The sequence below is a fragment of the Anolis sagrei genome, chromosome 2, assembly GCF_037176765.1.
Source record: "Anolis sagrei isolate rAnoSag1 chromosome 2, rAnoSag1.mat, whole genome shotgun sequence".
Lineage (NCBI taxonomy): Eukaryota > Metazoa > Chordata > Lepidosauria > Squamata > Dactyloidae > Anolis > Anolis sagrei.
The window spans coordinates 179,418,164-179,441,843 of NC_090022.1; the positions used below are offsets into that span (position 1 = coordinate 179,418,164).

At 39.4% G+C, this 23,680-nt stretch overlaps 1 protein-coding gene across 1 annotated transcript in view; it reads right to left on the reverse strand.

The window, feature by feature from the left end:
• ERN1 (endoplasmic reticulum to nucleus signaling 1) overlaps window positions 1–23,680 on the reverse strand; it is a 79,409-nt gene that overhangs the window by 27,135 nt on the left and 28,594 nt on the right. Inside the window, exons 3-4 of the mRNA XM_060763112.2 lie at window positions 7,948–7,981; window positions 5,521–5,599 (exon numbers count right to left, since the gene is read on the reverse strand). Of these exons, the coding sequence (XP_060619095.2) occupies window positions 5,521–5,599; window positions 7,948–7,981 (113 nt within the window). The remainder of the gene's footprint in view (window positions 1–5,520; window positions 5,600–7,947; window positions 7,982–23,680) is intronic.

Consider the following 23,680-nt stretch of genomic DNA (forward strand, 5'->3'; position numbering starts at 1 on the left):
CTCTCTGATGGAAAACTCCTAAGGCTTCCATAGGCTGTTGCCACGACAATTAAAGTGGAATCAAACCGTTGTGATTTTGTATTATAAATGCTGATTTAGTCTCAATTTTAAAGAATAAAATGTAGGAACAAGAAACAGATATTACTTCTGCAAATATTGAAAAAATGTATTTCTGGTTAAAAAAAGAGAAGGTGATGATAATTTTGGGTCTACCCACTTCCAAGCATCCTACATGTGCTAACACAAACTGAAGAAATATTGAACGAAAAGTATCAACAATAAATTATATCTTAGCACCAAATGGAAACATGTGAATTTTTATGCTTTTTTTCATTAGGCTCTTCCTCCATGGAAACCAGGAGCATATAAGTCTGTCCTCTACATTTATCATCACAATATACACATATAACCCTGTGTGAGACTTTAAGAGATAAGAAGCAGTCTGGACGCAAGGAAGACAAAAGAAAAAAAAAAGCTATAGGCAGAGAGGGAGGGAAGGGGAAGCAGGAAAGAGGAGGGAAAATTTGTAGGAGGAGGAAGTGGAAGGAAACCACAGAGCCCCTCAGTATGTTTTGCAGAATCTCAAGGGTTCCGCTGAGCATACTTTGAGAATGCACATGCCTCATCTTTAGTCTCCATATCACTCCTGCAAGATGCATACAGAGCCAGGGACTAAAAATGTAGGAGGACCTAGAAAATCCCATAATCTTCTCTAGGTGATGCTAATTCTTTTTCATTCAAATTTTTAACATAAAACCACAAACAGAGAAACCAATAATACTTACACTTACATATCAATATATTTAAACAACAACTGTGTAACTAACTACTCATTTTTTCCCTTCAAAACAGTCCCCAAGTTATAAACATCAGACTTACAGTTAAGTGACAAAAATGTACCCCCCCACAAAGGTAATCCACTCCCGGAAGAGTTATCATGGGAAATAAGTGTCTCCACTGAAGCTTTTTCACCAATCCTTGTTTCCACAACAAAACTTTTTTTTTCCAAAATCCAATTATCACAGAGACAGAAAGTGTGGTGAAATCTTCTGAACAGGGGCACAGGGAACAAAGGAAACACCGCAGGGGTGTTCACCCTTCCCTATGCGATCCAAAGCTTGCACAAACATACATACATATCTTTGACTAGAGTTATACTGAAAAAATGTACCTGTTCAGACTTACAAATAAATTCAACTTAAGAACAAATGTATAGACAAGTTCATAACTTGGGCAAACTGCCTGTAACACTAAAACTGAAATATGTATACCCAAATGAATTTGAAACTGTTGTCAGTTTCTCTAAGTTTTACTTCTGCTTGTTGTTACATTAACAAATCAGTATCTCAACAGTTTATACCTCCGAACCTATACATAAAGTGTTTTCTTCTCCCTCAGATATATATTGATTAAAAAAAACTTTCCATTCTTTTAAGAATGTGTTCAGGGGTTTATCCTTCAACAAAATTGTTAACTTATCTATTTCTATAAGTTTCCACATCTTCATTGTCCAATCTTTTATAGTTGGTATTTCTGTCTTTTTCCATCGTTGAGCACATGAGAATGTTCCTTTTTATTTGATTATCCTAATATACTAGAGTTTCCATCTTTTTTGGTCTTTTTGCAGGTTCACCACGTATGGTGGTAGGACCCTTCATGAACTTCACATTTCCAATATTTGTTATTTTCTCCTTTATATGTTTTATTTTTAAAATTTGGAGTTGGGGTTAAATGCCATTTTCTATAGGGTATGAAGAACACTAATGGCAAATTCACTTCTGCTGCTATTACCACTATTAGGTAAAGGTAAAGGTTTTCCCCTGAAATGAAGTCCAGTTGTGCCCAACTCTGGGGTGTGGTGCTCATCTCCATTTCTAAGCCAAAGAGCCGGCCTTGTCCGTAGACACCTCCAAGGTCATGTGGCCGGCAAGACTGCATGGAATGCCGTTACCACTATTACTGCAATCAAATATCCCATGCATTAATTCCATGTTTAATTTTACAATGGATGCTGGTGTACTTATTTATTTATTTACATTATTTCTATCCCGCCTTTCTCAGCCCGAAGGCGACTCAAGGTGGCTTACAATTTGGCAGCAATTAGATGCCCCAACATAAATACCATTAAAACATTCAACATGACATAATAAAAATCAATATAAAAACCATTAAAAACATATAATCACCAATATCTTCCAGTTAAACTCATTTTTCATTAGCAAAGTCTAAGCCGCTCCATGTTCACTCTTTCATAGCATCATACTTCTCTATTACGCTGTATTTTCAAAAGCTTGTTCAAGGAGCCAGATCTGTACTTTTTTCCAGAAGGTCAGGAGGGAGGGGGCTGATCAAATATCCCTAGGGAGGGAGTTCCACAGCTGAGAGGCCACCACTGAGAAGGCCCTGTCTCTCGTCCCCGCCAAATGCGCCTGTGAAGTAGGCAGGATTGAGACCAGGGCCTCTCCAAACCACCACCCTCTCACAACCAATACTTAGCAGTCTGGTAGATGGATAGGTGGGAGAATAGAAGCATAGAAATCTACTAGCCTTTTGAGTTGACCTGTAAGAAGAATTAGTATGGTCGGCCCATAGATTTGTTCTTACCCCTTTAAAAGCAAAGCTAAACGGAATGTTATGCTAGAAAAACAATGCTCCCTTGCCATATGCTATTATTTGTAGGCTAACTGAACTTGTTTTGCTCCTGAGGGTAAAGGACAAAATAGTGCCTCTGCCTCAAACTTAGTCCATGAACCACAGTAAATTCGGCTGCCTTTTGGATATTACTTGGCAATGGGGCAATATTCTCCATTGCATTTAAAACCAATGGGCTAATTCGGGGATATTCTTCCTCAATAGACAGGAAAGGATGGAAGATTTCCCATCCCATCAGCTGCCTGAGGCAGTTTCTTCTCTTTGTTTAATGTTAAGGCCATACTCAGAATGAACCTCACCTCTTGAGACATGTGAAATATCAGGCATCACAATTAAAAGCTGCCTGGGCATTCATGGGCACTCTAGTGAAGATGGCTTTATCCACCAGAGATTATTTATTTATTTATTTACAGTATTTATATACCGCCTTTCTCACCCCTGGGGGGACTCAAAGTGGTTTACACATAAATAATGGCAAAATTCAATGCCTTACATTGGGCAACGATACGATGCCAATACAAACAATTAAAATAGTAAAACCACAATTAAACATAAATAATAATTAAAACAATACATCAACAAGCATGAAAACAATAAAACAGTCTTGTTAGTCGAATTGCCGTTCTAGTCAATGTCCCTCTAAAATGTTACATGCATCTACTGTCCAAAGGCCTGATCCCAGAACCATGATTTTAATTTTTTTTCTAAAAGCCATACAGCTGAGCTTCAAGTATAACAGTTCTGCACCTCTGCATGCTAACATACAGTCTACATGAAAACAAAAACTGAAAAGGCATCCTCAAACTTTTAACATCACTCAACCACTCCAAGTTTCATCTTTCAAACCTGGAGATTGTGCTATGTGGAAATATTACGCAGCAATTGATTATGATCCAGGAAACCGGTGACAAGAAAAAGATATGGTGCATTTTAGGGCAGCTTAGAAAGGATTTTAATTTTGCTGTTGGAAGATGAAAAATGGAGGATAGCTACCACTTTCAGGAACTAAATATACTTCAAAACTTTAAAAGGATGCTTTCCTGTGCATAATTATAAATATTCTAAATGACACGAGATGTTAAAACATACACACAATGCTCAGAAAACATAAAAATGTTGTCTTATTGACCATCTCTGGATTTATGTCCAGGCAGCCCACTGCAGAGATAGGGAACAGTCACCTCTTGGGCTGTTATTCGATTGCCATTCCATCAGTCTTAGTTGGTATAACTGATGGTGACGGCTGAAGGGAGCTGTAGTCCAACAGCAAATGTAGTCCAAGACCACATTTCCTCCTTCTCGTTCTGATATAATAAACCATCATCCAATAAAAAATAAAATGAAAAACAAGAGACCCAGAAAAACATTTTCATCTGGAGGCGTTTGAGAGGAAATACATTATTTGTCAAAATTATATGAAGAAGTGGGAAGAACTGCAGAAAAAACTTGTAGGAAGTTAGTATTTATCTCTATCTCATTTGAGAGGAAATAAATTATTTGTTAAAATGAAATGAAGAAGTGGGAAGAATTGCAGAAAAAAAACGAAGTTAGCATTTATCTCTATCTCATCACATGACTGTACTTCTTAAGAACTACCACAAAACCCACAAAAACCATCTGTGAGGAGATCATATCTGCCCTGTTCAACACTTCCAAGGACTTTGAAAGGAATGACAGAAGCACCATGTACTGGAATATTGGAACTAAAAGAACCGCTGTGTAATTTTTCCAGGAACAGGGGGATTTCTTTCTACATAAGGTTGCCGAACAGCTTGATTCCTTTAGGCTATCATTAAGCATTGTTCCAGCCACATCAAAAGATACTGCAAGTACCAACTGAACTCTTTCCTGAAGCTGAATGCAAATTTCCTTAATGTAAATGCAGTCCATCTTGTCTTTAAACCAGGTTCAGGGAGTCCAGACAAACTGGCATCACAGCTTGGGTGTATTCATTCCCGGAACTGGCATCCTAAGCTTGGCACTGACACATAAACAAGCTTATTAGCCAACTGCCCAAGTTATATATCAATCTGGGGAAAGTAAGAAAGGAAAGGAGGAAAGGCACGAGGGGATGGAGAAAAAGAAGTGGTGAAAGCAGGGGAGCAAACAACATCAGGTAGATAAGCTAGTAAAGTGTTTCTCAATCTCTGGGTCCCCAGATGTTTTGGCCTTTAACTCCCAGAAATCCTAACAGCTGGTAAACTGGCTGGGATTTCTGGGAGCTGTAGGCCAAAACACTTGGGGACCCACAGGTTGAGAACCACTGTGCTAATAAGTATATACAATAGGTATAAAAACCAAATATTTACTGGTAAATCAGCATTTACAATGCTTGCTAAACAGATATTCCTTTTCGTGGAATAACAGCTGAAGCATCTTTTGCAGAACCCACTGTACACTACAAAATATATTCATGTAAATGTCTAAAACAACCACTAGGTGATGTTCAGAAACCTTTTATTGTTGCCATTTTTTCACAGCCTCAACACTGAGAAAAGGGGTAGGGACCCACACTGTAGAACTAATGCAGTTTGACACTACTTTAACTTGCATGGCTCAATGCTGTGGAACCTTGGGAGTTGTGGTTTTACAAAGTATTTAGCCTTCTCTGCCAAAGGGCGCTGACAGATACCTTTATTTATTTGTGAGGTTTTTTTAATTCAGTTTTAAAAAGCGATTTGAAGGCTGAGCATATGATCTTCTCTTATACAGTTTTAAAAATCACAAAAAGTCTGAAGAGAAGAGACCACTTTATATCAATAACTAGACCATGTTTTAACAGAAACGCAAGGCCTGTGACATCTGCAAAGATCTTGGGATTCATTCTATGGGAAGAAAGGAACAATTGTCTGATCCAATTATACATACAGTCAGGCCTTCGTTGTTCTTGCCACCGAGTGTGTAGAGGCTTCCATCGTTAGGATCGGGAAGAAATGCTGGTCTAGGACTGAATAAATTATTAGAAAAGTAATTAATACACTGCATCTGTGAAAAAGGGAACACAGTAACACACAAAATTTGCTGCTTTATGAAAAAAGCCATTTTTAAAAAATCATGTTATTTTCAATGGGGAAAATGCAATGCAAAATAGCCACCAACTTTTTTTCACCAAACACGTATCTCCATATAAGACCAGATTATAATAATTCTCTATGCCATTACTTTAACTTGGCTTGAAGTCTTATTTTATTAATTTATTTGAGCTGTTATCAGAAATATAAATGCTGTCTTCATGGCCAAGAATCTATATTCATTTACTGGAATAAATTCAGAATTCTAAAGACATATTTCAATAAAAGACTGTCTTTCAAGCATTGCGATGATCCTGATGTGGTATCATGACGTTTAGGGACTGCTGCTTCTGGAGAATCAAATCAATGTGAAAGAAGGGAGGTATAATCATATGGGCATGGGGCATGTTCCCAGTTTGAATAATTATGGATTATCAGAGCAAAACATTAATGTCCAAACAAGGCCACTGCCTTAAATTACTGAATCATGTTACACAGGACTAACTTGGTAACAAAAGCTTAGTAACAGCAACGTCATAGCAACTCTATATTTTAAATGTTATTTTACAAAGCCAGTTTTCTCTTTGACATGAATATTATCTTTGGACCTGGTAACTTTCATTGTTTTCATTGTTCCTGTAAAACAAAACTCTGTAGAACAAAGAATCTGGAAATTTGTTCCCTGTTACTGTAGAAATTATTTCTTTGACTACTTTTAGATATTCAACGTAAACACTTTTACTTTCAATATGAAGAACAAAAGACCAGGAGAACTATAATTAATTATAATATAGCCAAGTAAGTATTATACAATTAGTTTATAACTACTAAAAAGGATTACTCCATAAAAATTATTATGATCCAGGAAGCCTACATCATATGCATTTTTTCCACTGGGGAACAATGAATTAATATTGCTCCTTGGCCTCACTATAACCTGCATGACTTATTGGTCATCAGCTTTTAAAGCTTTTATCAGCAGATTTGAACAACTGTATTTTTTCTAGCATGGAAATTGTTGTTATGTGCCTTCAAGTCGTTTCCAACTTATGGCCATAAGGGGATTTCACAGGGATTTATTTCCAAGGTTCAAGGTTGAGTGTCTGTACATGAATCACTTCCATAATGTTTTGGTTGTCACTTAAAACAAAGACAGATCCAGTAAAGAGGTGGCAATATCAGCTAGCTGAGGATTCAGTTAAACATGACATCATGCTGGGAAGCACTACCTTCTCAGGATTCTTCCCCGCATAGTTGCAATGCCAAGCAAGCCCAAAGCATTGTCGAAGGCTTTCATGGCAGGAATCACTGGGTTGTTGTAGGTTTTTTCAGGCTTTTTCAGGGAGAATGCCTCTAGAACATGGCCATATAGCCCGAAAAAAAACTATAGCAATCCAAGCCCAAAGCCACAGTCCTAAATGCAACCCCTTTTCACCTTTGGTTTCCTACTAAAGTCTCAGGTGCCTTCCACAAAACTTGCCTGTAGCTGAAAAATTGCATTTTGGATATTGTGGAGGCGGTCTAAACGTTTCAGCGAGAAGGGAGAAGGAACAGATGTCTCTCTTTGCATGAACAAAAGGCATTTCATACATAGGTTAGCAGGAAAAGGCCATAAGGATTTTGGCTTCTTTTTCCAACCCATGGAGGCTATAATCCAAAAATCTCTGTGATGCAAATAACTGTGGAAAACCAAAATCTGAGAAGTACCGCAATAATAATAATAATAATAATAATAATAATAATAATACTTTATTTATAGATAACCCTATCTCCTCGGAGGGACTCAGGAAAGATTCCAACACAAATGGCAAACATTCAATGTCAACAAAGAGACAGATAGCAGATTGTATCAAAACATGACACATGACAGAAAATAGAACAGCCATTACTATAAAATAAATACCAAATAAAAATTGATGGTACCACTAGATGGTAACATAAGCGGTCATATGCAAACTGGAAGGTTTAGAAGTCTCTGTCCTCATTTCCTCAGTGGTAAAACACACAATTTTCTCAATAGCTTTTAACAGTTTGGCAGGGAGAACTGTGCTGGAGATTACTGTAAATGGATTGAAACCCCATTCCCTATGCATTCATAAGCTATCACTTGCATATACATCCACTTGATAAGAATTGTGGCCTTTACATCTGAATTAAACATTCCGTTTAATTTGACATTTTTAATTTTACGATACATTTACTAACCCCTTCACATAGTTAAAAAAATCAAAGTAGTAATGACAGAAACTGAAGATGGGCACAAGAGAAATGAAAGCAGACTTACTCTTCCACATGTAATGGCACCTGAAGTACAGGATCTGCAGAGAAAAAAACATTGAAAAATCAACATCCAAGCAACGAGCCACCTCAACTTCACACTAGATTTCAAGCCTACAAAACACCTAACCCTACCTGCCTATCTACCAGTGATATCGGAAATTTGCAAGAAATAATAGCATGACTGAGTGAAGGAGTGAGTAAGTTTAATAATGGTCTTCAGTATACTGCAAATCAGAGCCATCATGGTTTAGCGGTTTGAGCACTGGACTGCAGTTCTGGAAACCAGGATTCAATTCACCACTCTTTCATATTCCATATTGTGATATGAACAGGTGAGTAATGGCAGCCTGGCTAATATGAGGACCAGAAGTTTGTACAAACCATTTTAAAAGCAGAAGGGCAAGGACAACTGCTATGCCTGCAAATTTATGCCTGGGCCCCTCATCCAGTCCTGAACAGAACACTTCCTCTTTCTTATGTTGGTTGCTTCCACAGAAGCTTACTTCCACCCCACTAGAATAGACATCAGCTTATTTTGTACAGAAGAGAATCCAGGTGATGTCAGTGTTAGCTGGTTGCATTCAAGCATCCATTAAAAAAAATGAGCCAAAGTCTCCAGCTCTTCAACACAGTCTGGAAAGTCACACAATTCCCAACATTGTTCAAGGACCTGTGTAATCTAGGTCACTGCCAAGCAGGAACTTGTCCAGAGAAGAATGATCAAGATGATAAAAAGGCCTAGAAATTTGGTTAGCAAGGAAGCTGGCAATGTTTAGCTTGGAGGAGAAAGATTGAGAGGTTTTTTGTTTTGTTTTGTTTTTGTCGTGTCAGGAGCGACTTGAGAAACTGCAAGTCGCTTCTGGTGGGAGAGAATTGGCTGTCTGCAAGGATGTTACCCAAGGGACGCCCGGATGTTGGGGGTTTTTTTTGGATGTTTTACCATCCTTGTGGGAGGCTTCTCTCATGTCCCCGCATGAGGAGCTGGAGCTGATAGAGGAAGCTCATCTGCACTCTCCCCGGATTCGAACCTGCAACCTGTCGGTCTTCAGTCCTGCTGGCACAGGAGTTTAACCCACTGCACCACCACTCCACAGCTTGAGAGGTGACTTGAGAGATATTTAAATATAATTATTAATTTAATATTAAATATTAAAGAGTTTCACACAGAAGATGGAACAAATCTGTCTTCTGCTATTCTAAAAACATGAACCAATAGATTCAAATTACAGGAAAAGATTGTACAGAATTTATTTACTGTAAGACCAGTTTGAAAGTTGAATAGAGGGCCTTGGGCAGGTGAGCTCTCATCTCAGTACTTTAGTTGTGTATTGCTGTCTGCTGAGGGTGGAACTTCATAACTATTATTTTGTGATTCCCCCCAGATGTTCTAAAAATGTAATTTCCATTATGCCACAGCAGTGCTTATATTGGTGAGGGCTGATGGGAAATACAATCCCCATCAGCATAGCTGCACACTAGAAAAAAAACCTGACAGTTAAAAAGATATTTATGAAAAGAAGGTGAGAAAAGAAAAGAATTAATGTAAAACAAAAATTAAAAATAAGACTGCAATCCAATACATAAATATTTGGAATAAGTCCCACTATAATGTATAATTCTTCTTACTCTCCAGTAAATATGCACCGAATCCCACCAGGGCCCTCAGCAGCTGCTGCACAATCCTTCAGTATACTCATTTCCCTTTCCTTACTTAGAAGCAGAAAATATCCATAAGCCATGCACACTTGAATTTCAGTTACATAAAATGATCCCTGTAGGTTTGGATCACTTAAAGCAGGGGTCCTCAAACTAAGGTCCGAGGGCAGGATACGGCCCTCCAAAGTCATTTACCCGGCCCTCACTCAGGATCAACCTAAGTCTGAAACCACTTGAAAGCACACAACAATAACAACAATCCTATCTCATCAGCTAAAAGCAGGCCCACATTTTCCATTGAAATACTAATAAGTTTATATTTGTTGGAATTGTTCTTCATTTTAATTATTGTATTGTTATTAAATTATTAATTTTTTGCACTACAAATAAGATATGTGCAGTGTGCATAGGAATTAATTCATGGCTTCTTCTTTTTTCAAATTTTTCTCACGCAAACAAAATGATGCAATACCAAAGAAATAAGAGTTCAAGCAATCCAGCCTCTGGACTACTTTCATAAAAAGGCATAGTTGCTGCATAAATGCATTGTCAGACTTGGTAGTTGAAAATTTTCTCATTACTGACTCTCAGCAGAGAAGAAAACCCCACCTGCTGAATTTCTGCCCATTCAACAGCTGTGTAAAGGCACAAGAAAGTGCGCAAACTCAGATTATACCAGCCCTCCAACAGTTTGAGGGACTGTGACCTGGCCCTCTGTTTAAAAAGTTTGAGGTCCCCTGACTTAAAGGTTTTACAGGCCCCTGGTTTCTACAAATGAAATATACAGTAATGCAATGAGTAAGAAAACACATCTTTATATGCCAACAGTGTCCAATGCTGCAAGCAATTGAAGATCAGCCTCCTCCTTCTCACGCAAACAAAATGATGCAACAGCAAAGAAATAAGAGAACAAGCAATCCAGCCTCTGGACTACTTTCATAAAAAGGCATAGTTGCTGCATAAAAACATTGTCAGACTTGGTAGTTGAAAATTTTCCCATTACTGACTCTCAGCAGAGGAGGAAACCCCACCTGCTGAATTTCAGCTGTTTAAAGGCACAAGAAAGTGTGCAAACTCAGATCTTGCTTCTCAATGCCGAATGCAAACAAAATTATTTTGCTGTTATATGGGCTCTGTTTTTTCAAAACAGGACAAAACAGAGAACCATGCTTTTGCCACATTTTATGATGCAGACCCAAATATCATGGACAGCAGTGAAGACTATGTAGGGAGCAGCCTTAGATATTGTCTCAAATTTCAGAGCCAGGATTTGAATCCCAATCTTAATATTTATTTATTTATTTATTTACTTCATTTATATATCGCTTTTCTCAGCCCTTGAGAGACTCAAAGCAGTTAACAATAGCAAAATTGAATGCTCAACATCATAAAACAGTTAAAAAACAATTAAAACAATGACATAATAAATAATCAAACATAAATATAATATCTCATTAGTGTCTCATAGGTAGAATCTATTATTATTATTATTATTATTATTATTATTATTATTATTATTATTTTAGCATTTATATACCACTTTTCTCACCTCTGGGGGAATCAAAGCGGTTCTATATTCCTAGATTCATCACACTGCCTATTCAAATGCCTGCTCGAACAACCAGGTCTTCACTTTCCTCCGAAATGCTAATAGCGAGGGGCCCGATCTAATTTCTGTAGGAAGGGCGTTCCACGAGGAGCCACCACTGAGAAGGCCCTGTGTCTTGTCCCTGCCAGATGTATTTGTGATGCAGGCGGGACCAAGAGCAGGGCCTACCCTGATTATCTTAACGTCCTAACTGGTTCATAGGAGGAGATATGTTCGGACAGGTAAGTTGGGCCAGAACCATTTAGGGCAGTGGTTCTCAACCTGGGGTCCCCAGATGTTTTTGGCCTCCAACTCCCAGAAATCCTAACAGCTGGCAAACTGGCTAGGATTTCTGGGAGTTGTAGGCCAAAAACATCTGGGGACCCCAGGTTGAGAACCACTGGTTTACGGCTTTATAGGCTAAAGCCAGCACTTTGAATTGTGCCCGGTAGCAAACTGGCAACCAGTGGAGCTGGCGTGACAGAGAAGTTGTATGCTCCCTAAGCACCGCTCCTGTCAGTATCCTGGCTGCCGAATGTTGGACCATTTGAAGCTTCCGAACAGTCTTCAAAGGCAACCCCACGTAAAGAGTGCTGCTGTAGTCTATACGGGATGTAACCAGAGCGCAGACTACCTTGGCCAAGTCAGACTTCCCAAAGTACGGGTGCAGCTGGCACACAAGTTTTAATATTTAGTCATATGCCTCCTTACATACACTGCTTTAAAAAAAAATCTCCCCAATATTGATAGTGCTAGAAAGAGAACCCTGACATCTTACATTTGTTGGGGGGGGGGGGTGCCACTGCTGTAATAGAAACTTACAAATGTTGTATCCACTGCAAACATCAAACAGATGAATAGGGATGGATCTCCTCAAGAGTCCCCCCCCCCCCCCCATGTAAGCATATTTGTACTTTGCAAACCTTAACATCCACCAACCTGCTGATAGCTCTCTCTTTGTGTCCAGATGGGAATCATTTGGGCTAGAGGTAGCTCAACAGAAAAGTCCAATGTTAGGATAAAGGATTGTTGAGCCCAGGATTTTAAATGAAGTGAATGTTATGAGAAGCTCACTTGGATGTCTGCTGACAAGTCAAACATTTAAGATTAATCAGGAAGCTTAGTGAACTGCATCTAAGAGGAACAAGAGAGATAAGAACCACAGGCCCCAGTATTTTGCAAAGGAGGAAGAAAGAACTCATGGTGGCTGGTTATCAAGTGTCTGGAAAAAAAAGGAAATAAGTAGTAGCTTTGTTAGATGAGAGTTTAATTAACATGCTAACGGCACTGCTCAAGGCAAGTAACCAACTGACTTTGCAACTTATCCTGGTGAACTGCTTAAGGACAGAAACTTCTCATCTAGGAAACAAACAAGCTGTGCCGATTAGAAAAGGTCACACAAAACCCATCTTGAGCAATACTAATAGTAAGCTTCTGTAGTAAGGAGGTTATTTTAGGAGTTTCTTTTCCTGAATCACAGTTCCACTTATGATCTGCTTTAGCATGAATATTTTAAATACTTAAATAAGATTTTAAATGTGTTAGGAAGTTTCGTGGCTATGTTGAGTGGGTAGATTCCAATCTTGGCAAAAATCAAGCACACGCCTCCTCCAATTTCTGGCTGAACTCTACATTTAAAGAATGATTGCTGCAACAGTTATTCCCTTTCCAGCAAACACCAAATGTTTTAACTGGAAACACTTGGCTGTTAACACTGCAGAGTAATGAAAGCTTCAGATACAAAATCTCTACATTTTAGCGACCAGGTTTATTCATCAGCGGCAAATCCGACACAAGGCAAGGCTATTCGTTCATACATGCATTCATTGTGTATTTTATTTTTCGGTTAAACCCTTGTGTCGGTTGAACTGCTGACCTGAAGGTTCAAATCTGGGAGTGGGGTGAGCTCCTGTATGTCAGCCCCAACTTCCCATGCGGGGACATGTGAGAAGCATCCCACAGGATGGTAACACATCCGGGCATCCCCTGGGAAACGTCTCTACAGACGGCCAATTCTCTCACACTAGAAGCAACTTGCAGTTATCTCAAGTCGCTTCTGACATGAGAAAAAAATCCAAACAGAAGCAAAGAGCAGCTTGTAAGTATTAATCATACCAAAATGAACAAGCTATATAAATAAAGCAACAATAAACCCATTAAGTAATAGAGCAGCAATACATTGAAAGCAACACAATGCTATTACAACAGGACAGAACACTGGTATTTCAGGATGATAGTCCTGGGCCATTTCATTTCCATTACAGTCTGCTCACCATTACAGAGTAAATATGTGGCCAAATAGTGTCTTGAGTAGCTAAATTTTCTAAGCCATATAACTCTGCATGTGTGTGCCTTCATGCCATCCGTTACCTATGGCAACTTTATGAATTTCATGGTGTTTTCTTCACCAAGAAAGCTGGTTTAGCCAGTTTCATCCTTAGAAATAACAACCTATAGCATTCTATGTACTAGGTACCCTCAAAACATTTGATCCTTCTAGACCTTTTGCCTTTGTACTTGATAGTACCATTCTGCTTGAAGAGTTATGAAAATATCCCAGTTCACTTTGTTCTTTTGCTTATTACATGTCTGCTGTATAAATTAAATGCCTTATTGACTTTGTCTAGACCAGCAAATTTTAATTAAGCACTGACTCTAAATGGTAGTCTTTAGAGCACATATGTCAAATTCAAGGCTTGCAAGCCAAATCTGGCCCTCCATGTCATTTTATGTGGCCCTCCAGATGCTGGACTGCAATTCTGGTATTCCTCATCATTAGACATGGTGTGAGTTGTGGGCTGATGGGAGTTGTGATACATTAACCCCTGGTTGGCTTCCATTTGTTCTGTTCAGTCAGGATAGTAAGGTACCAAACACTATTTTAAATAAGTTATAGTTGCCCCTCTGTATCCACAGATTCTCCATCCATGGATTCAAGAGCCCTTTGAAGGCAACCATGTGGCTGATGTGGCTTTGGATTATAATACTACTACTACTACTACTAATAATAATAATAATAATTGATGACAATCCACTACTCATTACACCAGCGTAGTGATGTCGACAGACTTTACCTGCCCAGAAAATCAGGAGGCAGAGGGCTTCTGCAAGTGAAACGAACGGTAGAAGAGAAACATGCACTAGTAGTCAAGGACCAACACTGAGGGAAGTCAATAGCAGTAAATTGCTTGAAGTACAAAAGACAACGAGTGAATACCGTAAAAGCACAATCCAGAGCAGAAAACTGGCAAAAGAAGGCTCTCCATGGACAGTTCCTGGGAAAAATTGAGAGCCAAATTGACAAAGAAAAAACATGGCTGTGGCTCACAAATGGGACTTTGAAAAAGGAGACGGAGGGCCTGATTCTGGCAGCCCAAGAACAAGTCATTAGAACAAATGCCATCAGAGCCAGAATTGAAAAGTCGACGACAGATCCCAAATTCAATCTCTGTAAGGAAGCAGATGAAACAATAGATCACATCCGCAGCTGCTGCAAGAAGATCGCACAGACTGACTACAAGCAGAGGCATAACACCATTGCTCAGATGATTCATACTCCTGATCTCTCAATAGTGGATTGTCAATGTTGCAATCCCAGGTGACAGCAGGATTGCAGATCAAAGGCTCTGGCACAAGCCAATAAAGGTTGTCCCAGTGGTGATCGGCATGCTGGGTGCAGTGCCTAAAGACCTTGGTCTGCACTTAAACACAATCGGCACTGACAAAATTACCATCTGCCAGCTACAGAAGGCCAGCTTACTGGGATCTGCGCGCGTTATTCGCCGATACATTACACAGTCCTAGACACTTGGGAAGTGTCCAACGTGTGATCCAATACAACAGCGAGCAGAGTGATCTTGTCTGCTGTGGACTCATCTTGTTGTGTTTCTAATAATAATAATAATAATAATAACAATAACAACAACAACAACAACAACTTTATTTATAGACTGTCCTCTCTCTCTGAGGGGTCATAGGGTGGTTTACAACACAAAAAGGCAAACAATCAATGCCCAGATAAATGCAAAAAAAATGCAATAAAGCAATATAATAAGCATAATAATGACAGTGAACTTATTGTATAAAATTGATGTCAAAATGAAAAACAAGATACAAATAATCACAAATAATAACTTTGACATCCCTGCTTTAAAGGACATATATAAACCGTTGTTTTCAGTTCATATGGCAAAGGTACAAGGAAACAGTGTAATATTGCTCTTAGCAAAGTCTGAACCTGCTCTCTTTTTCTAATTAAAATGAAGATAAGCCAGGGTGCCCAATGCTTGCATGAGTCTTCCAGTTGCTGCACTATGGATGTAATCCAGTATATATCATTGAATGGAATTGTGCCACTTATAAATGGAGTAACACAATAAAACCCACTACTACCATGTCTTCGGAGAATTGATTGCGATTTATAGCTGGCCTAAATCATCTGCAAGCACTTCACAGAGCAGGGGAAAACCCAAGATTGTCACTTTACATATACACACAGCAAAACTTGTTTGACAGTCATTTTTAATAGGCCACATTGTAGGCAAAAAGATCTGTGAGCATGCTCCATTCTGTAGTTAGGTATTCTGTAGGGCAAAGTGCATTTTCTTAAACTGCTGCTGTCTTTCAAGTTTTTCAGGAAATATCTAAGGGAAAGCTTGAACTGGTTTCCAAAGTTGAAGATTGTGGTCAGAATCATGTTGGTGACATATCCTGGTGTAACCATCTGCTATGCCATTGTCTGAGGCTGTTTTTAATCATTATAAAATATCCTTATGCAGTGACACCCCTCTATTCCTAAACAATGCCCAGCAGTGCCAGGGCTATTTTCTAGATCAGTGGTTCTCAACCTGTGGGTCCAAGAAATCCCAGCCAGTTTACCAGCTGTTAGGATTTCTGGGAACTGAAGGCCAAAACATTTGGGGACCCACAGGTTGAGAACCACTGTTCTAGAGTCAACCAGTGGTCAAACGCCCACTGGCTGAAGTTTTTTCACCTGAAAACAGAATTAGTCATCACCTGCCCTCAGACCTTCATGGTATAAGCTGGAGGTGCAAATGAGTGATGTCTCTTCCTTTTCCCCAAGTATGATAATTCACCTGGATGGTGCCCAGGAGTCACATACATCTTAGTCAATGACTGTTCAAGAGCTGTAGCACAGCACTATCTAGTTATGTTGCACAGAAAGAAGAATAGGAAGCACAGTAGAAGTGCACTGGAAGAGATTTGAACTTTGCCATCACCCAAGGAGAACTTGGTCAATGTCAAAATATGTAATTTCAAATAACTGCACTGAAATTATCAATACAAAAGCACCAAAAAAGGTCAGTGTTGTTTTTAATTAGATTGCTGTGAAATATGGGCCACAACCCGCAGGGGCACTTCCTTTCCCATGCCACCCTTGGAGAAGATCCAATTTTCAGTGAATAAAATTCCAACAGCAGTTGTGTTTTATTTTATTTAAGCAAACAGCAGTTGTGTTTTATTTGTGTTATCAGCCTCTTAATGTATTTTGGTTGCTGCATGTTAATTGTATTTTAGGATACTGTGAGTGTAAAAACGCAACCCTGTGAATAAGAATATTTCCATTCTCTGCTGCCATGGTGGGGTTGGAAAGGTGCTTTCCCATGGCATATTTTTTTTATGCTGAGTAGAAGCCAGCATCCTAATCTGCAATGAAAGGAAGACGGTTCACAAAGCCGTTGACAGAAATATCTAGAAACACAATATGTGTGTATGTGAGGTAAGAGAAAGTACTATAGAAGGAGTTGCAAAGAGAGCCTCAGGTCTCACCATTCAATAAGGATGCTGGACAAGGTGAAATCCTGTCCCATTGCTGGAGAGGCAAATGTCAGAATTGTCAGCTTGCATTATTTGTGAAGACATCTAAACTTCATGCTCTTTACCTATGTGAAGAAATACTTACATGACCTTATACAATCACATGGGAATCCTTGCCTCCTTCTGTTCAAGGAACAAGGTCAAGGCCTGTTCTGCAACTCTCCTGGGTTCTTCTCAACACATAAAACACTTGGGCATACACCATCAGTACCCAGCAACAAGTTTTTCAGGTAGTTCTAAAATCTCATCTCTATTTCACTTAGTTCTTTAAAAATGCACCAACTAACCATCATGGTGAAATCAAGGTGAAAGAAGAAAGCGCAAAAGCTGGGTTGCAGCTAAACATAAAAAAAAACAAGATTATGGCAACAAGAATGATTGACAACTGGAAAATAGAGGGAGAAAATGTGGAGGCAGTGACAGGCTTTGTATTTCTAGGTGCAAAGATTACTGCAGATGCAGACTGTGGCCAGGAAATCAGAAGACGCTTACTTCTTGGGAGGAGAGCAATGTCCAGTCTCGATAAAATAGTAAAGAGTAGAGACATCAGACTGGCAACAAAGACCCGCCTAGTCAAAGCCATGGTATTCCCTGTAGTAACCTACGGATGTGAGAGCTGGACCTTAGGGAAGGCTGAGCGAAGGAAGATCGATGCTTTTGAGCTGTGGTGTTGGAGGAAAGTGCTGAGAGTGCCTTGGACTGCGAGAAGATCCAACCAGTCCATCCTCCAGGAAATAAAGCCCGGTTGCTCACTGGAAGGAAGGATACTAGAAACAAAGTTGAAGTACTTTGGCCACATCATGAGGAGACAGCAAAGCCTAGAGAAGACAATTATGCTGGGGGAAGTGGAAGGCAAAAGGAAGAGGGGCCGACCAAGGGCAAGATGGATGGATGGCATCCTTGAAGTGACTGGATTGACCTTGAAGGAGCTGGGGGTGGTGACGGCCGACAGGGAGCTCTGGCGTGGACTGGTCCATGAGGTCACGAAGAGTCGGAGAGGACTGAACGAATGAACAACAACAACAACAACCATCATGAATGCAATGGACTTCCTTTTTCCATCCCGACCATTTAGTGACAGGAAAAAAATCCATCCCCCACAGCAGTAAACGTAAAGTCCAGCTGCAGTACCCTTGAAGACAAAATAACACCAGGGTCGCAGTAGGCTTGCACAAAAGAAAACACTTTATTCCTTCCAGCAGATAAAATAAACAGCCTTCTTCAAATGAAGCAGAAAATACAGTTCTCCAGTATGCAAAATAAAATACAACTTTGCAAACTAACATGCAAATACAAATGGTCCTTCCCAACATGCAAGAAAATGCAGAGAGCTTGGCACTCGCAGCAAAGAGTTTGTAAAGAGCTCCAAATGGTATATCATAACTTCTGTTGTTATACCCTACTGATTGTACGATTGTAGTAAGAGAAATCACTTGCCTTTATTGACACATGCAATACACTTGCATGTGGATTCTTTCTTTCTTTCTTTACACACATACATCTGCAATAACTTCTGTGCTGATCCTCACGAAAATTTACCTAGTTTTCTATATATCTTAATTCACTGTACCACATTGTTTACCGAAGTGTAGACACAGGGCTCACCCTATTGCTTCCTAAATGCTCCAGTAGCATAGAAGCAAGTTCTATCACATGCCCATGATAAATGCAATGGTAAAAGTATGATAGCTGGTACCCTACACTAGTAGCTGGGACCCTACACTGGTTGCATAAAGCAGATCTGAATTAATGAGGAGAACACTTGCATGAGACAGCGCAACGACGGAGAGATGTAGGTGCCCCCTCAACCTTTCACCAGAAAGGGAGAGGGGGACAGAAAGGGGTGTGTGTGTGACAACAAACAGCTAAGCATAGTGCTTAGTTATCTAGATATCGTATGCAAACATTACATTACTTCACTCTTATCCTGTCCTGTCTGAGTTAAATAACTTCAGTGGTATCCTGCTGCACCTGCGTCTCTCACTCACTCTGCTGTCTCGCGCACCTCTTCCCTTCTTTAATTCACAGCTGAATTACGCAACTAGCATAGCGTTGTGTCCCAGCTATCATACTTTTGCCATTGAAACCTATTTTTATTCACATAGTTCCATGCTAGATTATTGGTCATGTTATACTAGGAGATGGGGTGAGATCTTTTCTATAGAGAAGGGGTCATAACATGAAGCCCTTTTTAAAAAAAAGATGCCAAAATACTCAATAGCCCCTTCAATTTATTGTGAGGTAGAAGGGACTCCCAAGTTACTACACTGCAACTTAGATTTGTAGATCCTTGGCTCTCCCTGAACTAATCCCATGCGTGCATGATGTGACTGGCACCATTGTTTCCTCCGTGCTGCAGCATGTACATTTTATCAGTCAGGGACTCTGAACAGATCAAGGAAGACAAAACCTAGGAGACTTGCACCCACTGGATTAACTCCCTTAAAACTGGGAGATAGCACAAATCCCCATATGGTTCTTTGAAAGGCACACCCAGAAAGGATCATTACACCTTGCCAAAAGCTCTTAATCTTGTGCAATCCAGCAAGGGACCTTTCCCAATAAAAACCCAACTGTTGGGTCACAGTAACTATTACAGGCACTCCCTAATCATTCTTCTCTCAAATGTCTTGATACATTTGCAGCATTGTATTAATGCTATAATTTCTTTTCCCCCTCCAGGTTGGGTGCACGTGTCTCTTACTATTTAGTGTTTCAAGTTAATGTTTTTCAGTTTTCCACTTCTTTTCATCTACTGCTTTTATGTGTTTCTTCAAAAGTTTATTTTCATTATTTTTTGTTCTCTTTGTTTGTGATATAAAAATGGCAATATGACATGGACAGGGCTCAGGAAAACAACATATTCACATTGGAATTTAAGACACAATTAAAGATCAATTTCTTCCTACAGGTTTACCCTGTCAATCTTAAATTTTGAATGTTAATCTGGATTGTATCAGTAGATTTAAACTTGTATTTTAACTCTGTATATCTTGTTGTACGTCTTTTAATAATGTTTTGTCTCTTGTTTTAACAATGTTGTATTCCATCTTGAGCCATGGAGAGAGGCAGGTAATAGATTCACCACCACCACCACCACCACCATATATTAATGTAGAGGCAGTTTGCTTTCATTTCTCTTCCTTGCTGTTTGGCACTTTAGTTGACACTTTGGCACTTGTGAATTGAAGACAGCTAGTTTTAACTACAGATGGTCTTTGTTTTAAACTGTATTTTAAATTTTTTATAGTGGTTGTTTTTATAACTTTTATGTGATATTGTTTTTATACTCATGTACCGTTTATTATTTATTATTTATTATTATTTTATTACTGCGCTTGTATACCGCTGTTTCTCAGCCTACATTGGCGACTCAACGCGGTTTACAACACTACAATAATCAACAATATTCAATATAAAAAAATGTTATATACTACACTTGTATATAACTTGTAGAGTCCCTTTTAGGAGATAGTGGCAAGATATAAATAAAGATGATGATGGTGATTATTATTATTATTACCACATTCTCATTCTTTTCCTCATTTACAATATATTATTTTCCCTATCTGCATTTGTACAGATATAGACATTTTCAGATCAGCAATGCAGTTTACACCCCCAACTGTAATCCCTGAAACAAAAGATCCTCTCGTGCTCTTTAGCTCTTCCTAAGTTATGTTCCTTCTATGCATTTTTCAAAAAAAGGCAAAGATTTCTTTGTTACTTGGTCCTAGGTTTCACTCTCAACTCATCCACAATCCATAATTTGGGGCCCAAAATCTGCTCTCAAATTATTGACTGGTACATGGGTGTTTACAGTATCTTCTTCTTCTTCTTCTTCACAACAGCAGCAACAACAATTACAATAGCCAGTAGCAATACCAAACAATGGCCATAGAATCATAGAATCATAGAGTTGGAAGAGACCTCATGGGCCATCCAGTCCAACCCCCTGCCAAGAAGCAGGAATATTGCATTCAAAGCACTCCTGACAGATGGCCATCTAGCCTGTTTAAAAACCTCCAAAGAAGGAGCTTGCACCACACTCCGGGGCAGAGAGTTCCACTGCTGAACGGCTCTCACAGTCAGGAAGTTCCTCATGTTCAGATGGAATCTCCTTTCTTGTAGTTTGAAGCCATTGCTCCGCGTCCTAATCTCCAGGGAAGCAGAAAACAAGCTTGCTCCCTCCTTCCTATGACTTCCTCTCACATATTTATACATGGCTATTGGCTATCATATCTCCTCTCAGCCTTCTCTTCTTCAGGCTAAACATGCCCAGTTCCTTAAGCCGCTCCTCATAGGGCTTGTTCTCCAGACCCTCGATCATTTTAGTCGCCCTCCTCTGGACACATTCCAGCTTGTCAACATCTCTCTTGAATTGTGGTGCCCAGAATTGGACACACTATTCCAGGTGTGGTCTAACCAAGGCAGAATAGAGGGGTAGCATTACTTCCTTAGATCTAGACACTATGCTCCTATTGATGCAGGCCAAAATCCCATTGACTTTTTTGCCACCGCATCACATTGTTGGCTCGTGTTTAACTTGTTGTCCACGAGGACTCCAAGATCTTTTTCACACGTACTGCTCTCGAGCCAGGCATTGTCCCCCATTCTGTATCTTTGCATTTCATTTTTCCTGCCAAAGTGGAGTATCCTGCATTTGTCCCTGTTGTACTTCATTTTGTTAGTTTTGGCCCATCTCTCTAATCTGTCAAGATCGTTTTGAATCCTGCTCCTGTCCTCTGGAGAATTGGCTATCCCTCCCAATTTGGTGTTGTCTGCAAACTTGATGATCCTGCCTTCTAACCCTTCATCTAAGTCATTAATAAAGATGTTGAACAGGACCGGGCCCAGGACGGAACCCTGCTTGTGGCACTCCGCTCGTCACTTCTTTCCAGGATGAAGAGGAAGCATTGGGGAGAATCACCCTCTGGGTTCATCCATTTAACCAATTACAGATCCACCTAACCGTATTTTTGCCTAGCCCACATTGGACTAGTTTGTTTGCCAGAAGGCCGTGGAGGACCTTGTCGAAGGCCTTACTGAAATCCAGGTACGCTACATCTACGGCATTCCTGACATCTACCCAGCTTGCAACTCTATCGAAAAAAGAGATCTGCAGATCAGGGCACAGTAACATGGCATTTCCAGACCCTCTTGCCAATAAGCAAGGCTGTAGTAATCACAAGCAAGCTCTTGACTCAGTTCTTTGTCGCACTAGAGATCACTGGCAGAAGACTGAAAATGTAGTCCTTTTGAATTCAGATCAATTGCAGTTCAGCTCTCCATTGTTCAGTGCAGTTACTGATGTTTAAGATAGATTAGGGGGGGAGGGGCAACAGTACTGGTGAATGCAGAGCACTTACAGATCTTTAACTTGCCTTAACTGTAATTGTGAGGTTAGAGACCTATCAATAATCTCAAGAATCCTTTTTCTGTATTGGTTACATCAGAAAAAATGGACGGTTTCACCTAATTACTGATAGTCCTGCTCTCCTTGCTGTCTTTTCACATTGTTGGGATTTGAATCAAGTAGGTCTGTTTTTGATACAAACTGGGATCTGTTATTTATTTGTCTTTTCCACCTTACAGGGCTTTTATAAGAGCTGCCTATAAATACTGAAAATCATCACATGAAGCAAAATAATATTTAAAACTTGAAAAAAAAAACATTCGGGAGCTATACCAATGGAATTTAAAACGAGCTAGAAAATAAGGTGAAAAGTATTAGCCACTTCTAACAAAAAAATGTAACCCCTCTGGCTGGACTTAATTAAATCAAATCACTGTCAATGATGTATAAAATGTTATAGTGCTTAATTTAAAAGGTGTACTTCCAAGTTCTCATGGTGCCCTGATCCTAGAGATTTCATAACATTAAGCCAGAACATTGAAATGCTTTAAAAGGTGTCCTCAATGTTATTGAGTCTTAATGTGCTTTTTTAACATAAAGGACTGTGGTTTTATTGCATATGGAACCAAGTCAGTGAGTATTAAGTTTTTTACAATACAGCTATTGAGTAGACTGCATGCTGATAAGGATCTATGAATACTGCAAATGCAAAGAAAACTTTCTCCGGAACTGGATTATCCAGTCTGACTGTTCTAATATACCAATGATATTTTGCAATAGGTTTGCTTTAAAAATAAAGGTATTAGTTTAAGTAACCCAAATGCTTTCCATTTCACTGCTAGCAAGACGTCCCATATGCTTATTCAAAAGAATCTCTTTGTCTCTTATTCTTTGAATTATAAGAATCAAAACCACCAATGAGTTTTGTTTTCCAAAGTGATATTAATTTTGCATATATTTTATTTTGCAATTTAAATGACTGCAATGTTATATTCTTAAATGCTGGATATTTCTTTGCAAAATATTTCCAAATTACTTTGGATATTTCCATGCACAATATTTCCAGGCAATAATAGTCACTGTATTGTCGAAGGCTTTCATGGCTGAAATCACTGGGTTGTTGTAGATTTTTTCGGGCTATATGGCCATGGTCTAGAGGCATTCTCACCTGACTTTTCGCCTGCATCTATGGCAAGCATCCTCAGAGGTAGTGAGGTCTGTTGGAACTAGGAAAAAGGGTTTATATATCTGTGGAATGACCAGGGTGGGACAAAGGACTCTTGTCTGCTGGAGCGAGGT